The 19,096-nt window shown below is 36.1% G+C and overlaps 2 protein-coding genes across 3 annotated transcripts; both read left to right on the plus strand.

Moving 5' to 3' along the window:
* The first annotated feature begins 9,941 nt into the window (after positions 1–9,941).
* Positions 9,942–12,151, plus strand: LOC111201740. Its single transcript, XM_048756106.1, has 2 exons — positions 9,942–11,477; positions 11,577–12,151. The coding sequence occupies exons 1-2, from the start codon at positions 11,276–11,278 to the stop codon at positions 11,918–11,920; spliced, it is 546 nt and encodes a 181-aa protein (XP_048612063.1). The 5' UTR covers positions 9,942–11,275; the 3' UTR covers positions 11,921–12,151.
* A 2,062-nt stretch (positions 12,152–14,213) lies between these two features.
* On the plus strand, positions 14,214–17,858 carry LOC106376614 (protein LONG AFTER FAR-RED 3). 2 transcript variants are annotated; one of them, XR_002655264.2, is made up of 15 exons: positions 14,214–14,439; positions 14,519–14,682; positions 14,801–14,902; positions 14,986–15,058; positions 15,552–15,658; positions 15,738–15,861; positions 15,969–16,163; positions 16,252–16,337; positions 16,433–16,540; positions 16,610–16,705; positions 16,785–16,883; positions 16,957–17,031; positions 17,111–17,242; positions 17,321–17,452; positions 17,524–17,858. XR_002655264.2 is itself a non-coding variant. In XM_013816705.3 (15 exons), the coding sequence occupies exons 1-15, from the start codon at positions 14,361–14,363 to the stop codon at positions 17,696–17,698; spliced, it is 1,731 nt and encodes a 576-aa protein (XP_013672159.1). In that variant the 5' UTR covers positions 14,215–14,360; the 3' UTR covers positions 17,699–17,858. The 2 variants fall into 2 exon arrangements, 1 of the variants encoding a protein (XP_013672159.1); XM_013816705.3 differs by having other exon boundaries at positions 14,215–14,439; positions 17,337–17,452.
* Positions 17,859–19,096: the final 1,238 nt, after the last annotated feature.

A 19,096-nucleotide genomic window follows, 5' to 3' on the forward strand; every position in this document is an offset into this window, starting at 1 on the left:
GATTTTCATCTTCAACAAACTCATTATCACCAACATCTTCAAAACATTCATCAGCTTCATCATCATCACCAACATCTTCTTCCCATTCACCAGCTTCATCATCATCACCAACATCTTCTTCCCATTCAGCAGCTTCATCATTATCACCAACATCTTTTTCCCATTCACCAGCTTCATCAATATCCCTTTTCTCTGAAACCGTTTCGACCTTGCTGCGGCTTGATACACAAAGACATACTCTATGGGTTTTGAGTATCTCCAGCAAGTTTCGAACTTGTCTATCACTTGTAACATGAATGGGAAGACTGCCTGGAGCCATCATCATTTCTGCTGGTAATGAGTAGCTAATCTCCACACTCACTGTTCTCATGTCCAGGTTATAATCTTCTTGAGCCATTGCAACAAGTTCAGCATGTGTTGAATCTTCATTCAATAAAAACAATCTTGCTCCTTTGAGATCATCAACCACAAAATCCCAACGGAAATCTCTCAACAACCATTCTCCATACACTGCATGTAACTGAAAAATCATCTGCAAATATTCAAAATAAAACACATTAGTAAACATAGAGAAAATGAAGAAGTTCAATAAACATTGCCGCAGACGACTTAGCATTAAGTCGTCCAGAAGACTTAAAGGTAAGTCGTCTAAAGAGGTCACTTTTGCAATTGAAAATTAAAAGGGACGACTTAATTCTAAGTCGTCCGGCTTTGTTTGTTAAAAAAAAAACTTCAGACGACTTATATATAAGTCGTCTACGAGAAACGGGCTAGTTTTGCATTTGACCGAATCGTGTCAGATCTTTGACTATTTCTGGACGACTTATAATTCAGTCGTTTCTGGGAAAGTTAAAATTTCAATATTTTATGAAAACTTGACGACTTACGTGTAAGTCGTCCTAGGTTAGTTTTGTAATTGAAAAATAAAACTTGAAATTTAACTTTCTCCAGACGACTTAGATGAAAGTCGTCCAGCTAAACGACTTAATTTAAGGTCGTCCGGGATAAGCAAGGTTTGACCAGAAAATTGGGAAAAATTCTGGACGACTTTGCTTTCCCCGGACGACTTTAAATTAAGTCTTCTGGAGGGACGACTTTATATTAAGTCGTCTGGTTAAAGTTAAATTATGAAGTTTTATTTTTCAATTACAAAACTAACCTAGGACGACTTACACGTAAGTCGTCAAGTTTTCATAAAATATTGAAATTTTAACTTTCCCAGAGACGACTGAATTATAAGTCGTCCAGAAATAGTCAAAGATCTGACACGATTCGGTCAAATGCAAAACTAGCCTGTTTCTCGTAGACGACGTATATATAAGTCGTCTGGAGTGTTTTTTTTTAACAAACAAAGCTGGACGACTTAATTTAAGTCGTCCGTTTGACCAGAAGACTCATCAGTAAGTCTTCTACATACAGATGACTTACTAGTAAGTCTTCTACGCGAACATATCTTGAAAAAAAATTCAAATTCGTACCTTAAACTAGGTGAGATGACTTTGTTTGCACACAGGGTCTTCTCCAACCACCCAGAACCTCAAACGAAAGCAACCGTAAGTCAAAACGAAAGAAATATGGCTCTGTCAACCATAGCCCATATTTTGAATCAAAAGCTTGAGTTTTTTGGATGAATATAGAGAGAAAGTGAAAGAAATGTTGTTTTTAGTTCATAACAATTGAAACAGAGAGAGTGTAAAGAGATTTACGTGCATTAAAGGGCATTAAAAGCTCCAAACAGTTCGTACAAGGTTGTTGCCACTATTCATTGCAGTGGCAATATTGTAAATACTTGAAGAAGATGAGGTTGAGACAGTAAAGAAGCCATTTTTGAAAAAAAAAAAAAAAAATGTTAATGGCATTTTCGTAGATAAAATGCAGGTGTGGGGTTAAAATCTCAAAAAAAAAGGAGTCAAAAGAAAAAGTTAGTTTTCTGTTTGACTCCAAGTTTTGAGTCACTTTTGCAAAAAGCCCTTATTTTAATCATTAAAATTTAATATTTCATAAATATTTCAAATTAGTTTTTATAAATTTATTTTTACACATAAAATTAAAAAAAAATTTAAAATAAAGTATATAATATTTTAAAACTCAAATTATACAACAAAAATATTAAAAAAGAAACTTAATATTTGCTTAAAGTTTTTAGAATAAAATTTAGAATATCTTAAAACTAAAATTAGACAACAAGAATGTGATATTTTTCTTGTAGTTTAATATTTAATTATGTATTTGTATTAATAATTTTATATTTTAGTGTATGATTTATTAATTAATATTGATGTAATACTTTTATAAGGATTATACATCATGATACAAATAATTTTAAAGTTTGGTATGAAATTTTGTTTCGGAGAAGAATACCTTAAAAAAAGATGGCAAGAAGTAAAGTTAAAAAAAACCATCAAAATTTACTGCACTGTTTTGTTTTATCGCTCACTTACCGAGTTATCGAATCATTTCACATCTTATTTTACCGTCGAATTTGTTTTCACCTCTCTTCCGAAACTTATTTCATTAAACCTTAAGATTTTTAAATACACACTACCAGTAAAGGTTTCCAGATACCTCAATATTCGGAGTTTCCCAAATGTTACATGGTTGATCGATGAACCCAGTGAGTTTCATTTTGATGGTAGCTGAAGTGGAATTTACACCTTTTGATATATTTCATGAAATGGAGAACGGAAAAGATAACTTGGAATTGTGGTAATTTAGTTTCGTGTATATGTTAAAAAAACGGTGTAGTTCTTGCAAATGTGTGACAAGACTAAGTACCTTTCATGAAACTTAACTTTTATATAAAAACACTGAAGAATTGTCTTAGTTAGACTCTTAGATTACATAGTAGAGATTCAAAGGGTCATGTATTTAATTCCCGATGATAAAAGTCTGATATTCTAAGTAATGCTAATTAAAAATGCTTTGAACCTCACTCTAGATGATGTACGGGGTTTCTGACTCAGAATTTCGAGATATTTTTTTTTTTTTAAACTTAGAAACTACAATATATATATATTTTTTAAACTACTATATTTTTATTCATTTATATGTTTCTTGATGGCGAAATATGTTCAGATTCAAATTTTTTTTTTTTTTTTTGAATGAATGTAAAATTTATTCAAACAAAAACTCCTGTTACATCTAGTGCTTTTTAACTCATAAAAAAACCAAAGGAATTAAAAAAACTCAAAGAAATCCTATCAACACTTCAACTTATAATCTTGGAGCCAAACCAAGCACATAAGCTTTCCTCAAGGTACTTTTTACCCTTTCCTTTCACTGCAAGTAGCTTCAGTCGAATGAGCTTGTCTACACATTTGATCAACACTCTCACTTCCCTTGGTTGCTCACCATGCCTACGAGCATTTCTCTCCCTCCATACACTATGCACTAGAGCTTGGAAAGTACACCGAATAATGAATAATTCAGTGGCAGAGAAGCTAGATCTTGACTGGGAGACAATATCTAGAATCTCATTCCATTCGACTGTGAAACCCTCCTTCAGAATCCCTCCAATTAGTTCCTTCCACACCTTACTCGAGTAACGACATTTGAAAAAGAGATGATGACAGGTTTCCTGCTCATCTTGGCATAGTACACAAGTGGTATCCAATGAAGTGTTCCACTGCTGCATTCTATCACAGGTTTGCAGTCTGTTCCTAATTGCAACCCACAGTATGAAGGAGAATTTAGGAGTTGACTGTGGAAACCACACTCCCTTATTCCAGTTACAACTCGGTTGCGCCTGTCTCATACATAACCACGTCTTCTTTGTAGAAAAAGTGTTTGCAAATCGATTTCCATCTTGTCTCCATAGGGCCATATCATCATCATCATAGTTGCTTCTGCTTCTCAACGCTCCAAGTTCACGCTCAACTTCATTAAGAACATCCAATCTATGTCTTCTTGTACGATGAGTTAAAAGCACCTCTCCGACACAAGCATTTTCAGTTATACCCAGACCAATAGTACCCCTTTCACCCAACAAATCTTTAAGACATCCAAGAGGAGACCAAGAATCATACCAGAAAGAAGTATCTTTTCCATTGTGAACTTCCATCCGAAGATAATGCTTTGCAAGATCCCTAAGTTTCAGGATTTTCCTCCACATCCATGATCCTGCATTGACACTATTCTTCATTGACCAGAAGGAGCCTTTCCGTATTAAATAGCATTGGATCCACTTAACCCATAGTGAGGATCGATTGGAGAATAGTCGCCAAAGCAATTTCAGACAAAGAACAGTGTTGATCTCCTTAAGTGGTCTGAGCCCCAAGCCACCTTCTTTCTTTGGCAAACATACATCACACCAACGGACATTTGCTTTACTTGTTTTTAACTCTGGCCCCGACCATAGAAATGCAGAACATAGTCTCTCAACTTCTTTTAAACAACTGCCAGGTAGCCGAAATGCAGACATCCAGAAGTTAGCCATACTGGTGATAACAGAGTTAATCAGCTGCAAACGACCCCCATATGATAGTAACCTTCCAGTCCAAGAGCTCATCCTCTTCTTTATTTTTTCCACCAACGGCATATAGTCACTAAATGTCATCCTTCGAGAAAGTAAAGGTAGCCCCAAGTAACGAACATGCAGCTTTCCAGAAGCAAAAGGAAAGCAATTGAGGATATCAGCTTCTTGGGTTTCAGAGAGTCATGTTGTATATAATGTAGACTTCTCCAAGCTGATCCTTAAACCCGAGATAGCAGCAAAGTCTTCAAATATCTTAAGCACATTCTCTACTGATCTTCTAGTTCCATCAGTGAATACCAAAAGATCATCAGCGAAACATAAATGTGTAAGCAGGATATTTTGACATTTAGGATGATACCCTATGACCCTTCTCGCTGCAGCTTTATCCAGAAGTTGAGAAAGCACATTCATACATATAACAAACAGGTAAGGGGATAGAGCACAACCCTGCTGTAACCCTCGTTTACTCTGGAAAAACCCCGCTAATTCTCCATTAACCTGGACTGAGAAAGAAGGAGTGCAGACACAGAGTTTTATCCAATGCACAAATTTCTCTGGCATGTTGAGAGCCCTCAGTGTATTCAGTAGAAACGGCCAGTGCACAGAATCAAAAGCTTTGGCAATATCAATCTTCATAGCACATCTGGCTGAGACATCCTCTTTGTGATAGTCTTTTACTATTTCACTGGCTAATATGAGGTTCTCAACAAGCAATCTATCTTTGACAAATGCTGATTGATTGTAAGAGATACAGCCAGGAAGGGTACCTTTCAATCTGTTAGCAATGACCTTTGAAATCACTTTGTAGAGGACATTGCGGCAAGAGATTGGCCTATAGTCTCTCATCTCTGTTGCATTGCCCTTCTTTGCCACCAGAGCCAGAATAGTAGTATTAAAGCCTTTTGGCAAGAAACCCTTACTGAAAAATGATTTCACTGCAGTAGTGAGATCCCCACCAATGATAGTCCAGGAAGCTTTGAAAAATTCAACAGTGAAGCCATGTGACTTTCTTTCTTGGAATTTTTGTTTGGCCATATAGAATCCTCTGCATGCTGTAAAAAGGTGCCACATACTTACCCACTAGTTCCTGCAATAGAGCTATGGAGCGGGTTATTGAACTAGTTACAGTTCCTTGTCCAAATGCAGAATTTGGTTGCTCCAGAGTGTTCCTTACGCTGAATTTGGTTGACACATTTTAATAAGTGTGTTTTTGAGTTCGAACCATATAAAAAACAAATGTCAGGAAAGGATAGGTAGATCAAGAAGATAACATGCAAATATTAAGTAATAAGTGTACTGTAAATAAGATTACAGTCAATAAATCTTAAGAGGAGACGTATACCACATCAACCAAATGAAAAATAAATGATTCAGAACCAATCTTCACTTTCGACATCCGTAACGAAGCGTTCTAACAGAAATTACAACAACTAATAGCAGTAAAGAGATAACAAAGAACCTATCAATGCTATAACCATACTATAACAGCCAGCACTCGGTAGCCCCGGAGCAAGGCCAATCTCTGGATTAAGACTAACATGACCGTTCCTTATGGAAGACCTAGCAAGAGACGTCAAGACCTAACTAGGCCGCTGAGGTCTCATGCATGTCGAAAGCGAGTCAGGCTCTCCTCGGTACATGGGCCTTGAGTCATGTCATGATCGACACCCAACGAAAGAGCTTTATGAGCAGAATTTCCCTTCTTCACTCCACATCAGTCAGCCGATGCCCTTCCGATCGGGTCACACCCGACACTGATGATGATTGGCTCTTGCCTCACTTATCCAATACTATTGTTTTGGCTCCTACTTTAACTCCACACATCCCTATTTCTTCTTTTTCAAGAACTTAGGCTTTCTGAATTAACAAATATCACTAGAACTTATGGAGTTCTGTAATGACTAGAAAAAATGCAATTTCACAATGGGCTAAGAGAGGAAGCCAAAGCAACCAAAGAAAACTGACCCCTATCTATCGTTGTAGAAGTTGTTCCTAGGAAAGATTATAGTTCTCGGGTATCCAATCAATTAATTAATACCCCATACCGGGGAAACTTAAGCGGAAATTGAAGAGTCGAACCATGCTAAGCAAGTTGTACGATTCCAGACCATCATTGGGGGCAAACAGTGCAATAGCTCCGGTTAGAGCAAAACCAAAATGGCATAACCAAATGATTGTTCATACCCTTCAACACCAAAGTCTTGGTACCCTTGATATCCACCATACTGTTCACAAGAGTTTACCATCATCTTTTCTCTCACTATATAATAATATCAGTATACTATAAATAAAATTTAAATAAAAATATATATCAACTAGTTACTTTTTTTTAAAGAAAATCTTGAGTATAAAAAATTAAAAATAAATAAATACAGTTCTTGGTTCTCATCTTTCACCTCATTTTCTACTTTTTTCTGTTTTTTTAGTGTTGAAATAAGTGGTGAGAGACTCTCTATTCCTTTTCTTGTCAACTTGTTACTGGGCCACATCGGGCCGGCCCAGTTGGCCCATCAACCTCACCGCAGGAGGCGCGGATTGAACCCGAGATGCCTGGGAGATTGACGTGGTACGCAGACCACCTGTCCTAGAAGTTCCCGGCGACTCTCTATTCAAATATGTTAGCACTTGTATCAGAAATTTCCCACAAATTATTTACAGCATTTAAATAATACTATAAAAAGAAGAGAACATAATGAGAAGCGTTTCTTGGTAAAAATATCCACTACTATTAATTCTTTCAGATACTCATTTAATTCTTATCGAAATATGATAAGCTTAATTTATTTTGTTATTTAAAAAATTCAAATATATAAATAAATTATAACAAATATATTAATTAAATATTCTACTTTGTACAGTATAATTTTCATAATTAGTATTCGATAAATTAATAAATACTATAAATTAATAAAGTTTAGCAGTCCTGAATTAGACAAATATAAAATATGATACAATTCAATAAAATAGTAATATAATATTTTTACAAAAAAGCCTTATGTAAATATATGGTCCTAATATAAACATAAATTAATAATTAATGTCTATAAAGTTTGTATACATATAAAAATATATTGTATAGTTTATTTTTTATTTACATTGAAGTCTATCTTTACTTTTTTTAAATATATTGATGTTGTTTTGTCATTTTGAACTTAAAAGTTCATTTATATTTACTGTACATATTTGTTATACACAAGATAGTTAGATAAGAATAATATAAAATTTGTTTAAGTAAAAATTAATTAATACATATACTGTAAAATCCAGTATTTTTCTTAATTTTACATAAAAACATATTTCATAATATATAAATCTAAAAAATAAAATTTCTGTAAATCAATAACTCTATAAATTATTAAACTCCTTACATTATTGATTTATAGAGTGTTTGCTGTATTTTACAACTAATGATGTCGTTAATGATATTCTTATCTACTATCAACATTATTAGAGATGTCAAACAGGTTTACCCATCCCGTCCCGTCCCATACCGCAGCGGGTTAGTCATCGAGCGGTTCACAGCGGGCATGTCTCGTGCGGACTGCGGTCCTCAGAATGCCGGCCCAAACCCGTACCGCAGAACATATAGGCTTTCGCAGACCGTCCCGCAGAATGCCTACTTATCAAACCGCCTACTACAGCTGAATGTTCAAGTGGAATAGTTGTGTAAGAGAGTTGAAGATAGCTCATTAAGCTTCACTAAAGCCTTATCAAAATCAATGCCACAAAACTCTGTGCTTGCGTTCTTGAGTTAAAAGCCTTTTTATGTGATCAGCATAAGATTTTATTAAGTTTGAATCTGATTGAGTTGTTGTCTTTGTAATAACTTGGCTCAAGTGTTGTATGTCTTCATCAAACCATCTCTTTTTGTAATTCTTTGGATTTCAAAAAAAAAATCGTGAATCACTTTGTCAAATTATACAAGTGACATGGTATACAACTAAAACACCATTTCACAGTACTGAAAACAAAACCAATCAACTTAAACAAAAAAATCTCACATTGTAATAAAGCAATTCATAGTTGTGTGTAATAAAAAGAGAAAACCAGATCAAAACACTACCAGAGCTCGAATCGTCATCGCTGGAGCTGGAGTCGTCATCGCCGGATCTCGAATTATCATCACCGGAGCTCGAATCATCATCGCCGGAACTCCTTATGTTTTATGAGGGAAAAGTCACAAGAATCGTTTTCTTCTCACTCTCTCTCTCGTTTTTTCAGGTAAAATAAGAAATGAAAATAAAATATGGGTCCATGTAATCCCGCATGACCCGTTTCGGCTCATCCCACAAAAAGTCCAGTTCCGCAAAGACTCGTTCCGCGAGGCCCGGAAATTTACGGGCCTAGAAAACTTCGTCGTAATACCGTCCTGCGACAGTCCTTTACGGACCAGACCCGCGGTCTAAGTCATTGATCGTCATCTCTGAACATTGTGATTCTTGCAGGGACCACAGTCTGACACGTCAGTGTACATATCTTGAAGCAGTATATATTGGCTATGTCGGTTTTGGAAATATTTGTAAGCTGAAATATAAAAAAAAATATGTCAAACATATATCACCAAAAGATCTCTAGTTATAGTGAATCTGTAACCTTATGGGTTTAGAGTTGATGTTTTAGGGTTTAGAGTTGAAGTTTTAGGGTTTAGGGTTTAGAGTTGATGTTTCGGGGTTTAGGGTTTAGAATTGATGTTTCAGGATTTAGAGAGTATTTCAAAACGAAATAGGGTTTAGGATTGATGGTTTAAGGTTTATAGTTGAGTTTTAGGGTTTAGGGTTTGAATTTCGAAATAGTATAATTCGAAAAAATTAATAAAAAAATATTTTTTATTTTTTTAGATATTTAATTATTTAAATATTTATTTATTATATATATATATAAAGAACAAGGACATAAGAGTCTTTTGCCGTTTAATGAAAAAGTTATTTTTGAAAATGTCCTTTTAATGGAGATAAAAATGAAAAGTGGTAGCATGAAAGTGGTAAACACGTAATATCCCCATCAAAATTTTGATTTTTATTTAAAAATACAAGATACATTAACTTGTTTGTTGTAAAAATTATTATATTTAAAAAACTTACAATATACTAAAATATAAAATTTTGCAAAATAATCATAAAAATTATTTCATATTTTTTTTTAACTTGAATGGCAATTTGCCTTTTTTAAAATTGATATAATATATTGTATTAATAAAACATTTATGTTTATTTATTTATTTTTAGTTGTTGTTTATGTGTCTAAAAATTATTAAAATAATTTATAATTCTATTTATAAAATTAAATAAGTGACTTTTTATTACTAGTAAAAATTATATATATATATGTAACTAAATTTATTTTACAGAACTAAAATAAATTATTTCACATTGTTTTTAAAATGATATCTTCTATACATAAATTTCTATGAGATGTTCTTATATCTATTAATTAATTAATTAAAATGTAGTAATTTCTCCCCCCCCCCCAAAAAAAAAAAAACAACTCTATGTGAGTTCTTATATTTATTAATTAATTAAATTTCTTTTTATTAAAAAATCAAAAAAAGTTGGGAGTTTTTTCATAAATTGATCAAAATTTTAGTTTTGATTGGTGACCTTATGAACTGAAAAATGAACAAAAATAATGAAAAAAATCATTTGAAGTATTGAATAAAAATGTATATGAATTTCTGTTCGATCTATTCCCCATCAAAATTGGAGGATGGTTTTCATCTTCATAGATTTTTTTTTCATTCATAAATAAATTAGAGGAATAGATTGGGATCCATATGTTTTTATTTTGTCAAAAAATCAACAAAAATGGTATAAAATTTGAAGAACTGAAAATTTGAAGAACTGAGCAAGAACTAAAAAATGGTATCTTTTTATAATAAAGTGATTTTAAAGAACAAAATTTAAATTTTAATCATTATTGTGTTTTTCTAAAATCAAAAATCAAAATCCATTTTAATATCTGCAAATAATCAACACCAGTCTGGTAGTTTACCAGTGCTCTCGTCTCCATAATAGCCCTAAATTATCTTCTTTCTTTCTGATGGAACCCGAATATTCCTTGGAAATTATGACCAGAGAACACATCGGTACTATGATATCTGTCTTGCTCGAAACTGAAGCTTGTTTGATATTTATTTCCTCTTGTTTAACAATCTAGATCGGGATGAATGATAACAGTAATATTTTTCGATTGTTTTGTTTCTCTCTATATATATTGTTTGTTCTTATTGCTTTTGTGAAACACTGGCAGTGGCTAATATAGGAGTCTTCTGGAACATGGATGACAGTCCCATCCCTGACGGTCTCGATCCTACTAGTGTTTTGGAGTTCATCAAAGGGGCTTTTGAAAATATGGGCTATCTTGGTAGACTTATTAAAATTAGGGCTTATTGTGAGGATAGGTCAAAACTTATTTCTTACTGTGATGCTGCCGGAATCCTTTCACAAAACCGAGGTGAATAACATCTGTTTTTTTTTTTCTGGTTTAGTTTATATATATCTTCGTCTAAATCTCTTTTGATATATATATATATAGTGTCCAAAGTTGGATATGCTGAAGTTGACCATATGTTGGTGGACATTCTTACCTGGGGACTGTATAATCGGGCACCCTCAAACTTGATGGTAATCTCAGAAAAAATCTCAGAAGGAACGGAGCTATTTGGTGTACTTGAAGATTTGAAATTGTTGAATTACAATACTCTTGTTTCATCTCTTGGGGAAGACGCACCAGCAGACTTAGTTTGTTTGTCCACACGCCTGTTTGGTGGAGGAAAGCCTGTCGTCCACCAAAGCATAAGCTCACATGGTGTCTCCAATAAGCTGGCAGTGGCAGAACACAGGCGTCTTCTGGAACTTGGATGACTGCGAAACCCCTGATGATACTGATATCTATCAGAATGTCAAATCAGCTCTTGCAAATCAAGGTTGCCATGGTCAAGTGTCAATCTGGGCTTATTGTGAGGAGGACAAGGAGCCCATCCCTGGTATCACCCTTGTATCCGCAGGTGAGTTTCCTCTAGGTCCTTTGGTTTAGAAAAGCAATCGACGACATTTGTCTTTTACTTCATTTATGTATGTAATCTAAGAGATCTATGCGGTTTTAGGCGATGAAACTGCGAGATTCAAGAAAATGCTTAGGGACATTCTTTTCTGGGCGTTGCAAAATCCTGTCCACCATCGGAGAACAACAGTACCCAGCTTGACGGTAATCTCAAACATCTCAAGGAACATTGAATTTGCCCATGTTCTTCAACTATTGGCTTCGAGAGATTACAATGTACTCCTTACGGTTCCTGATAAGAAAGAATATATATGCTCCGTATGGCTCTATCCATGCCTAATACAAAGCCAAATAAAATTTCCCAGTTGTACAAGATTGGACAAGAGCTTGCATGGTAAGATCTTATTTCCCTCCCTCTTGTTTACTTTTCTAGACTTCATATTATAATTTGTTTATGTGTTCTGTGTGTTTGTGAAACTTCGTAGATATCAAAACAGGCATCTTTTGGAACATTACGGGCTGCACATTCCCCAATGATATTCATCTCGATGAACTTAATCAGAATATCAAATTATCTATTGAAAATCAGGGCCATCATGGTGAAGTGACAATCAAAGCTTATTGGGAGGGGAGAAGTGGCTTAATACCATTGGCTCCATGGAACCATCACCTTACAAAAGAGAGGTAGTTTTTTTTTTTAATCTAAATCACTCACTCGTTTCGTTGCTTTATATTTGGCAATGTCTTATGTATGTATGTATGTATGTAACAAATGTGTTTTTTCGTTGATATAGTGTCAGGTGATCCTGATATGAAACTTAATACAATGTTTTTGGACATCCTTTTATATATGGGCATTGGACAATCCTGCACCATCAAATTTGCTGGTAATCTCCGAAACCATCTCACAAGAAACGGAGCTCTCAAGTCTTCTTCAAGATTTGGAATCAAAAGGCTACAATATTTTTGTTGCACACGTTGAAGAAGCTGGTTCACCAGTGATACCTCCTGCGTGCTTGGAATGGCGTTTGGATACCCTATTAGCTGGAGGGAACCCTATCAACCGTACCAACTACTCACGAGATGTCCTCAATATGATTCAGAATGATCTCTCTTTTCGGAGGAAGGACTGCGATGGTAAACTGTAGGCGTGGGCATAAAATCCGGAACCCGAAATCCGAACCGAAAAACCCGACCCGTTATCCGACCCGAAATGTAAAAATACCCAAACAGGTTTTGTAGGGTGGTACAAAAAATATCTGAACCCGAACCCGAACGAGTTACCCGAAAAATCCGAAATTAATAGTCAATATAAATATTTTGAAATATATATAAGTATTTTAATTATTAAATTTAATATTTGTGGTAATATGATATATAATAATAAATATTAAAATTTTAATAAATGTTTTAAGTACACAATTAGTTATAAATAAGTATTTTATAATTTGCTCATTGAAATAAAAAGTCTATTCTCTATAAAGCAATACATATTGTTTACAAATGATGTTTGTTTTCATGCTTTATTTAACATTTTATTGTTATTTTATCAATTTTATGTGTGATAGATTAATTTTTATTTAATTTAGATGTTTTTCTTTATGTTTTACTTCTAAAATTTTGTTTTTTACTTCGGTTATATCCGAACCGAACCGATATAACCCGAATCCATATGATATATGATTACTTTATAGGTTTTAGGATACAATACAATTTTGAACCGAACCCGAAGTGTTATTACCCGAACCCGACCCGTACTAATAAAATTTTAGTACGGGAGCTATGAGCGTAAACCCGAAAACCGGAAAATTCGGAAAACCCGATCCGAACGCTCATGCCTGGGTAAACTAGTCGTTTTAGTTCACATGTCATAGTTATTTATTTTGTGGATTATTAATCTAATCAATTGTTTTTGCGTGCTACTTTTTGTGAAACCTTGTAGAGGCTAATACAGCCGTCTTCTGGGACATAGAGGACTGCCCAATACCTGGTGGTATGGATCCTCTTACGTTTCTTCAGAATATCAAATTAGCTCTTGTGAATCATGGTTGTCATGTTAACGTGTCAATTATGGCTTATTGTGACAAGAATAGGAGCCTTGAGGACTTCTCCCTCAGTGATACCTCACCCATCACCTTGGTACCCACAGGTGAATATTCCTTCACTACTTTATTTATTTTTATACGTATGTAATCTAAAGATCTATGTTTATTATATATGGTTTCAGGCGATAAATATGCGAGAATTAAGAAAATGTTTAGGGATATTTTTTTATGGGCAATGGCAAATCCCCAAACATCAAGTGTGATGGTGGTGATCACAAAAAGCATGCCATGGCACATTTCAGATGTTCCTTGTGATGCTTTTGAGTCAAGAAATTACAATCTTGTCTTAGCAGATCCTTATGCCGTCGGATATGTAAACTCTGTATGGCTTTCGACAAGCTTATTTGGTGGAGGCAACCCTATCGACCTAAAGGAAAGAAAGGATCATAGGTCGCCCATAATGCTTTAATCAGTCTGATCATGCCTTGCTTATGTGGGGAGTGGAAGGTTACAACTACCAAGGGAGACTGTACATAGCTGATCATGCATGGTTCGGTTCGACCATAATGCCTTTATCAGTCTCACTTTTGTTTTCTTTTGAACTAATTTGAGTCAGTCTCACTTTGTTTTATGTCAAAAGTCTTTTGAGTTTGTGTATGGACATTGACGTTATCAAGTACAGAAGTATGTGCTGTCAGAAAGAAAAAAAGAGAGAACAGTTTCAAGTTATTATTATAACCAAACCAAATCACTTATTCCGGTTATATTCGGTTTAAGTTTATTTGTTCCCCACACCCATTCCTGGCGGCTGTATCCGTTTTAGAAAATTATCACCGGCGACTATGAACCGCTTCGTCGTCGTTTCAGCTGCCGTCTTCCTCCTCATCTCCGTCGCGTATCTTCCTCTCCTCAACGAACTATGTAATAATCACTCCGTCGTTAAATCAAAACTTCTATTGTTAAACAATTTGACTTCGATTACGAAAGTTGTTGTTCGCAGATTGGTCAACTCTGACATCTCTTAAACCACCGGTTAGGGTCGTGGCGGATTTGCTAGTCACAAATGGAACAATCTTCACCAGCGAAAAATCTTTACCCTTTGCTGATTCCATGGCCATTCGCAACGGCAGGATTCTCAAAGTCGGAAGCTTTACCACTCTCAAGGTTCACTTCACTCTGTTTTTTTTTCCCACTCTGTTCCTTAGTGTTAAATGTGATTGATGAATCTTGAAGTTTGATAGAATGTCATTACTCATGTAGTTCATGATTTGGTGAAAGACAGGATTTTGTAGGAGATGGGACTGTGGAGGTGAATCTGGAGGGGAAGGTTGTAGTGCCTGGACTTATTGATTCACATGTTCATTTGATTTCTGGGGGACTGCAGGTGATAACCCACAGTCTTATATACATACTGCCAAGTAAAGACATTGTTGATCACAAACAGTTTACTCCTTTGATTGAGCACAGATGGCTCAGGTTGGACTCAGAGGAGTGAGTCAGAAGGAAGAGTTTTGCAAAATGGTTAAAGACGCGGTTCAGAGTAATTTCTTTGATCTTATTGTAATGGTTGCATCTTTAAGTTTGTGGTTACTAGGTCGGTTTTTTGTTCACGTATTTCGGTTTTCCGTTTCTATAGATTTAGGAACCGTTCGGTTAGTTATAAAATTTGGTTCGGTTATTTCGGTTTTCTATTCCGTGGGGGCAGTAAAGTTGGGAATCCGCTATTATCGGATTTTTTTTTTTTGATAAATGTGCCCATGTAGGTTTGTGTTCATCTAGAGATTTAGGAACCGTTTAGTTATTTATAAAACTCGGTTCGGTTTTAGTTCGATTATTTTGGTTTTTGCTTCGGTGCGAGCAGCAAAGTTGGAAACCAGCAAATATCGGAAAAAGTTTTGGGTCCAAAATTTCTGTTCGGTACGGTTCAGTTCAGGATAAATGTGTCCATGCCTAGTGGTTACATTAATTTCATTATTGTTTGTTTTATTACTAGTGTGAGATGTGTTTTGTTCATTATGCTGATTTTTATTCAGATGCAAAAGAGGGCTCATGGATTCTTGGTGGTGGATGGAACAATGATTTCTGGGGAGGAGAGTTGCCTTCTGCTTCTTGGATTGATGAAATCTCTCCTCATAATCCTGTAAGAGATGAAACCTGCTAACATTTTGTGTTTTGTCAATAGCTTTATTTACTTCTTTGTTTCCTGTGATGTAATGTAGGTTTGGTTGATTAGGATGGATGGTCATATGGCTTTGGCGAATTCCCTCACCCTTAAGATTGCTGGTGTTACCAGTTTAACGGAAGATCCAGTTGGTGGAACCATAATGAGATTGCCTAGTGGCGGTAATGCTTATGTATACTGATACAGCACTTAGAATTGTAGAGAAGCTTTCCGTGTTGTGGTTTGTATACTAGAATAAGCTGGTGTTTTCTTTTATGAATGACCACAGAGCCTACAGGTCTTCTGATTGATGCTGCTATGGAGCTTGTCACTTCCTTCGTTAAAGAAGTGTCAGTGGATGAACGTAGGGAAGCACTTGTTAGAGCTAGCAAGTATGCTTTGACCAGAGGCGTGACAACTGTTGTTGATCTCGGAAGATATTATCCTGGCACTACAGATGAGCTCTCCTGGAATGACTTTGAAGGTGCATTACACAGTTTTTTTTGTTAACCTTGTGTGGAATGACTAGCTAACATTCATACTTGCATGCTGCTTTGGTTTCTATGGTACAGATGTCTATCTATGGGCTGACTCAACGAAGAAGATGATGATACGGACTTGCTTGTTTTTCCCAATCACAACATGGTCACGCTTATCGGTATGAGTCTTCTTCAGAAGCTGCTCTTGCAGAATTGTTATTGTTACTGCATTTTCTTGAAAGTTGCTCCATCTTCGTTGACTTGATGCTTCTAGGATCTTAAGCTTCAGAAGGGACATGTACTGAGTGAATGGTTGTACCTAGGTGGCGTCAAAGCATTTATTGATGGCTCTCTAGGTTCCAACAGTGCACTTTTCTACGAGGTGAAGATTACAACATTTTTCGTCTGATATACATTCATTAAACATATTATTGAAATACACATTATGCAGGAATATATTGACACACCTAACAATCATGGGTTAGAAGTGATGGATCCTGAGATACTTTCAAACCTCACAATGGCAGCAGACAAATCAGGGCTTCAGGTGTTCCCATTGTCTACTTATGTCCATCGTATTAGTCTGCATTCAATAAGTTGCTTATATTCTTGTCTTGTTGGTCAAGGTTGCTATCCATGCTATAGGAGACAAAGCAAATGACATGATTCTTGACATGTACAAATCCGTTGCTGCAGCCAATGGAGAACGGGACAGAAGATTTAGGGTGAAGACTAATCTTTCTTCTCTTAGCTATTTACTTCTATCGTTACTTAATATCTCTGAGATATTGCTTACAGATTGAGCATGCGCAACATTTGGCACCAGGATCTTCGGACCGATTTGGTCGACATCACATTGTAGCCTCAGTGCAGGTTAGTCACTTCCCACACAGCATCTGCTGCATTTGGACATTCAGACATATCTAACATATCTAAGGGCTCTTGTGAACAGCCAGATCATTTGCTTGATGATGCTGATACTGCTCCTAAGAAGCTCGGTTTTGATAGAGCTGAAAAGGAGTCTTATCTATTTCAGTCTCTCTTAAACGGCAATGCGCTTGTGGCTTTTGGTTCAGACTGGCCTGTACGTTTCAGATAACCTCCATCTATATTTTGAAACATAGAAAGTTTTACATGTTTTCAAACTAAGACCTATACTTAGTTTGTCTTTGTTTCAGGTGGCAGACATTAACCCGTTGCACAGTATCAGAACCGCGGTTAAACGCATACCTCCCAAATGGGATCACGCTTGGATCCCATCTGAATGCATCTCTTTTACCAATGCGTTGACCGCGTAATAAGCCTCTTCTCTAAGCCTTTTTGAAGTATTAATAATCATTGATCTTTGTCATATGCAAATGGCAGGCACACTATATCAGCGGCACAAGCAGCCTTTCTTGATGATCACTTGGGATCTATATCTCCAGCGAAGCTTGCGGATTTTGTTGTATTGTCAACAAATTCATGGGACGAGTTCTCAAAAGACGGTTCTGCTTCGGTTTTGGCAACGTATGTAGGAGGAAAGCAAGTGCATCCATGAGATGATGAGAAACCTCTAATGACACCATAAACAAGGTGTTTTGTAAAACTAAGTATCTGGCAAGTTAGTTCTCTGTTTGTCGATGATGCCTTTTGTGAATATATGCATTGGTTCATCAGTTACCACATTACCCAATAGATAAACATAAGTTTGGCCCAAAGGTTTTCACAAAATCAAATGTTACAAAAGGTATACGCTAGTCAAATACGGTTCTTTCAAGAACCTCGAGGTTCTTCATCTCGCTTGGGAGTCTGAACACTGTGAGGACATGGAGACTGGATACAAGGAGTGATCCCTTGGCAAATCGGTTACATAGTTGAGCTCACGTGCCTCGACGTTGCTGGAGCCAATCTCTCTAGCTTCTTTCCAAAGCATTTCAGTAACTTGACAAAGCTTGAATCCTTGTTCCTCTCTTTAGAAACCATCTCTCTGGAACATCATTTCTCTTGTTAACTTAGCCAGGTTCCTGAGATCTCATATATATACATAAACCTCTCTAGAAACAAAACTCGTAGGAGGCCTTCCAAAACTACAAAGTTTGACTACTTCAGTGTATCTCCAATAACCCTCAGCTAGGATAGGTGTTTTACACATCTATCTGATTATAAAGATATATTCCAAATAATGTTGGTAATAAAAAGAGTCGATAACGGTTTGGGATACTTTTTTATCTTTTTTGACACAATCAGACACAACTTGATGGAGGGACACTTTGTCATGTTTCTGAGCTGGTTTAGGACCATTGTGCCCCTCGCTTCCTTAACTGAGACCAAGGTTAAGTCAGTGTTTTTTATTATTGAAATCGCCAACTGGAAAGCGACCGTACAGCCCGCGTTTCATAGGAGTTATTAAGTTTGGTTTTTGGGGAATAGTAACCACAAACAGCCGTTGGATGAAAGTAAATCTGAGGGTGAGGGAGCGCTGAGCTAGAGAAAGCAGGTTTGGTAACAAATGGTTATCTATTTTGTCTTTTTCTGCGAGTTTGTTCGGAAGCTGATTGAGAGTTTTCTGATTTGAGTTTTGCAGTCGCCCACTTCCTTTATTGGTGCAGGGTTTGGACGATGGACGAGAACTGCATGGTTTTAAGCGGTGATTGGGTTTGTGGCGATGTAGGGACGTGGGATTTTGTCATCGAGAAAAACAGGATGGGTCGTATGGTTCAGATTTACGACGGTATTGGGTGAAAGGAGCTTGAGGGGAATGTTCTGCGTGAGTTTAAACTTGACGAGGGGCGTTTCCATGTGTCTCTAAGTTACTGGCCACCAACAAGCTTCGAACTTGCGACCGGGATTAGGACCCCACCGGTTCTGATAACTAACGAGGGGGCGGTGAAGTATTTCTGTCAACATCAAAAAGTGAAAGGGGGAATGAATCTGTTTGCAAAGTTTGAACTCAAAA

Source organism: Brassica napus, chromosome C4, assembly GCF_020379485.1.
Source record: "Brassica napus cultivar Da-Ae chromosome C4, Da-Ae, whole genome shotgun sequence".
NCBI lineage: Eukaryota > Viridiplantae > Streptophyta > Magnoliopsida > Brassicales > Brassicaceae > Brassica > Brassica napus.

What these genes read in the sequence shown, in the direction of transcription:
- LOC106376614 (XM_013816705.3), top strand. Translation starts at nt 14,361, where the DNA reads ATGAACCGCTTCGTCGTCGTTTCAGCTGCCGTCTTCCTCCTCATCTCC. An exon ending in AAATCTCTCCTCATAATCCT is followed by an intron (nt 15,659 to 15,737) that starts GTAAGAGATGAA and finishes GATGTAATGTAG; the next exon opens with GTTTGGTTGATTAGGATGGA. An exon ending in ACAGTGCACTTTTCTACGAG is followed by an intron (nt 16,541 to 16,609) that starts GTGAAGATTACA and finishes CACATTATGCAG; the next exon opens with GAATATATTGACACACCTAA.
- LOC111201740 (XM_048756106.1), top strand. Translation starts at nt 11,276, where the DNA reads ATGGTGTCTCCAATAAGCTGGCAGTGGCAGAACACAGGCGTCTTCTGG. An exon ending in TATCACCCTTGTATCCGCAG is followed by an intron (nt 11,478 to 11,576) that starts GTGAGTTTCCTC and finishes ATGCGGTTTTAG; the next exon opens with GCGATGAAACTGCGAGATTC.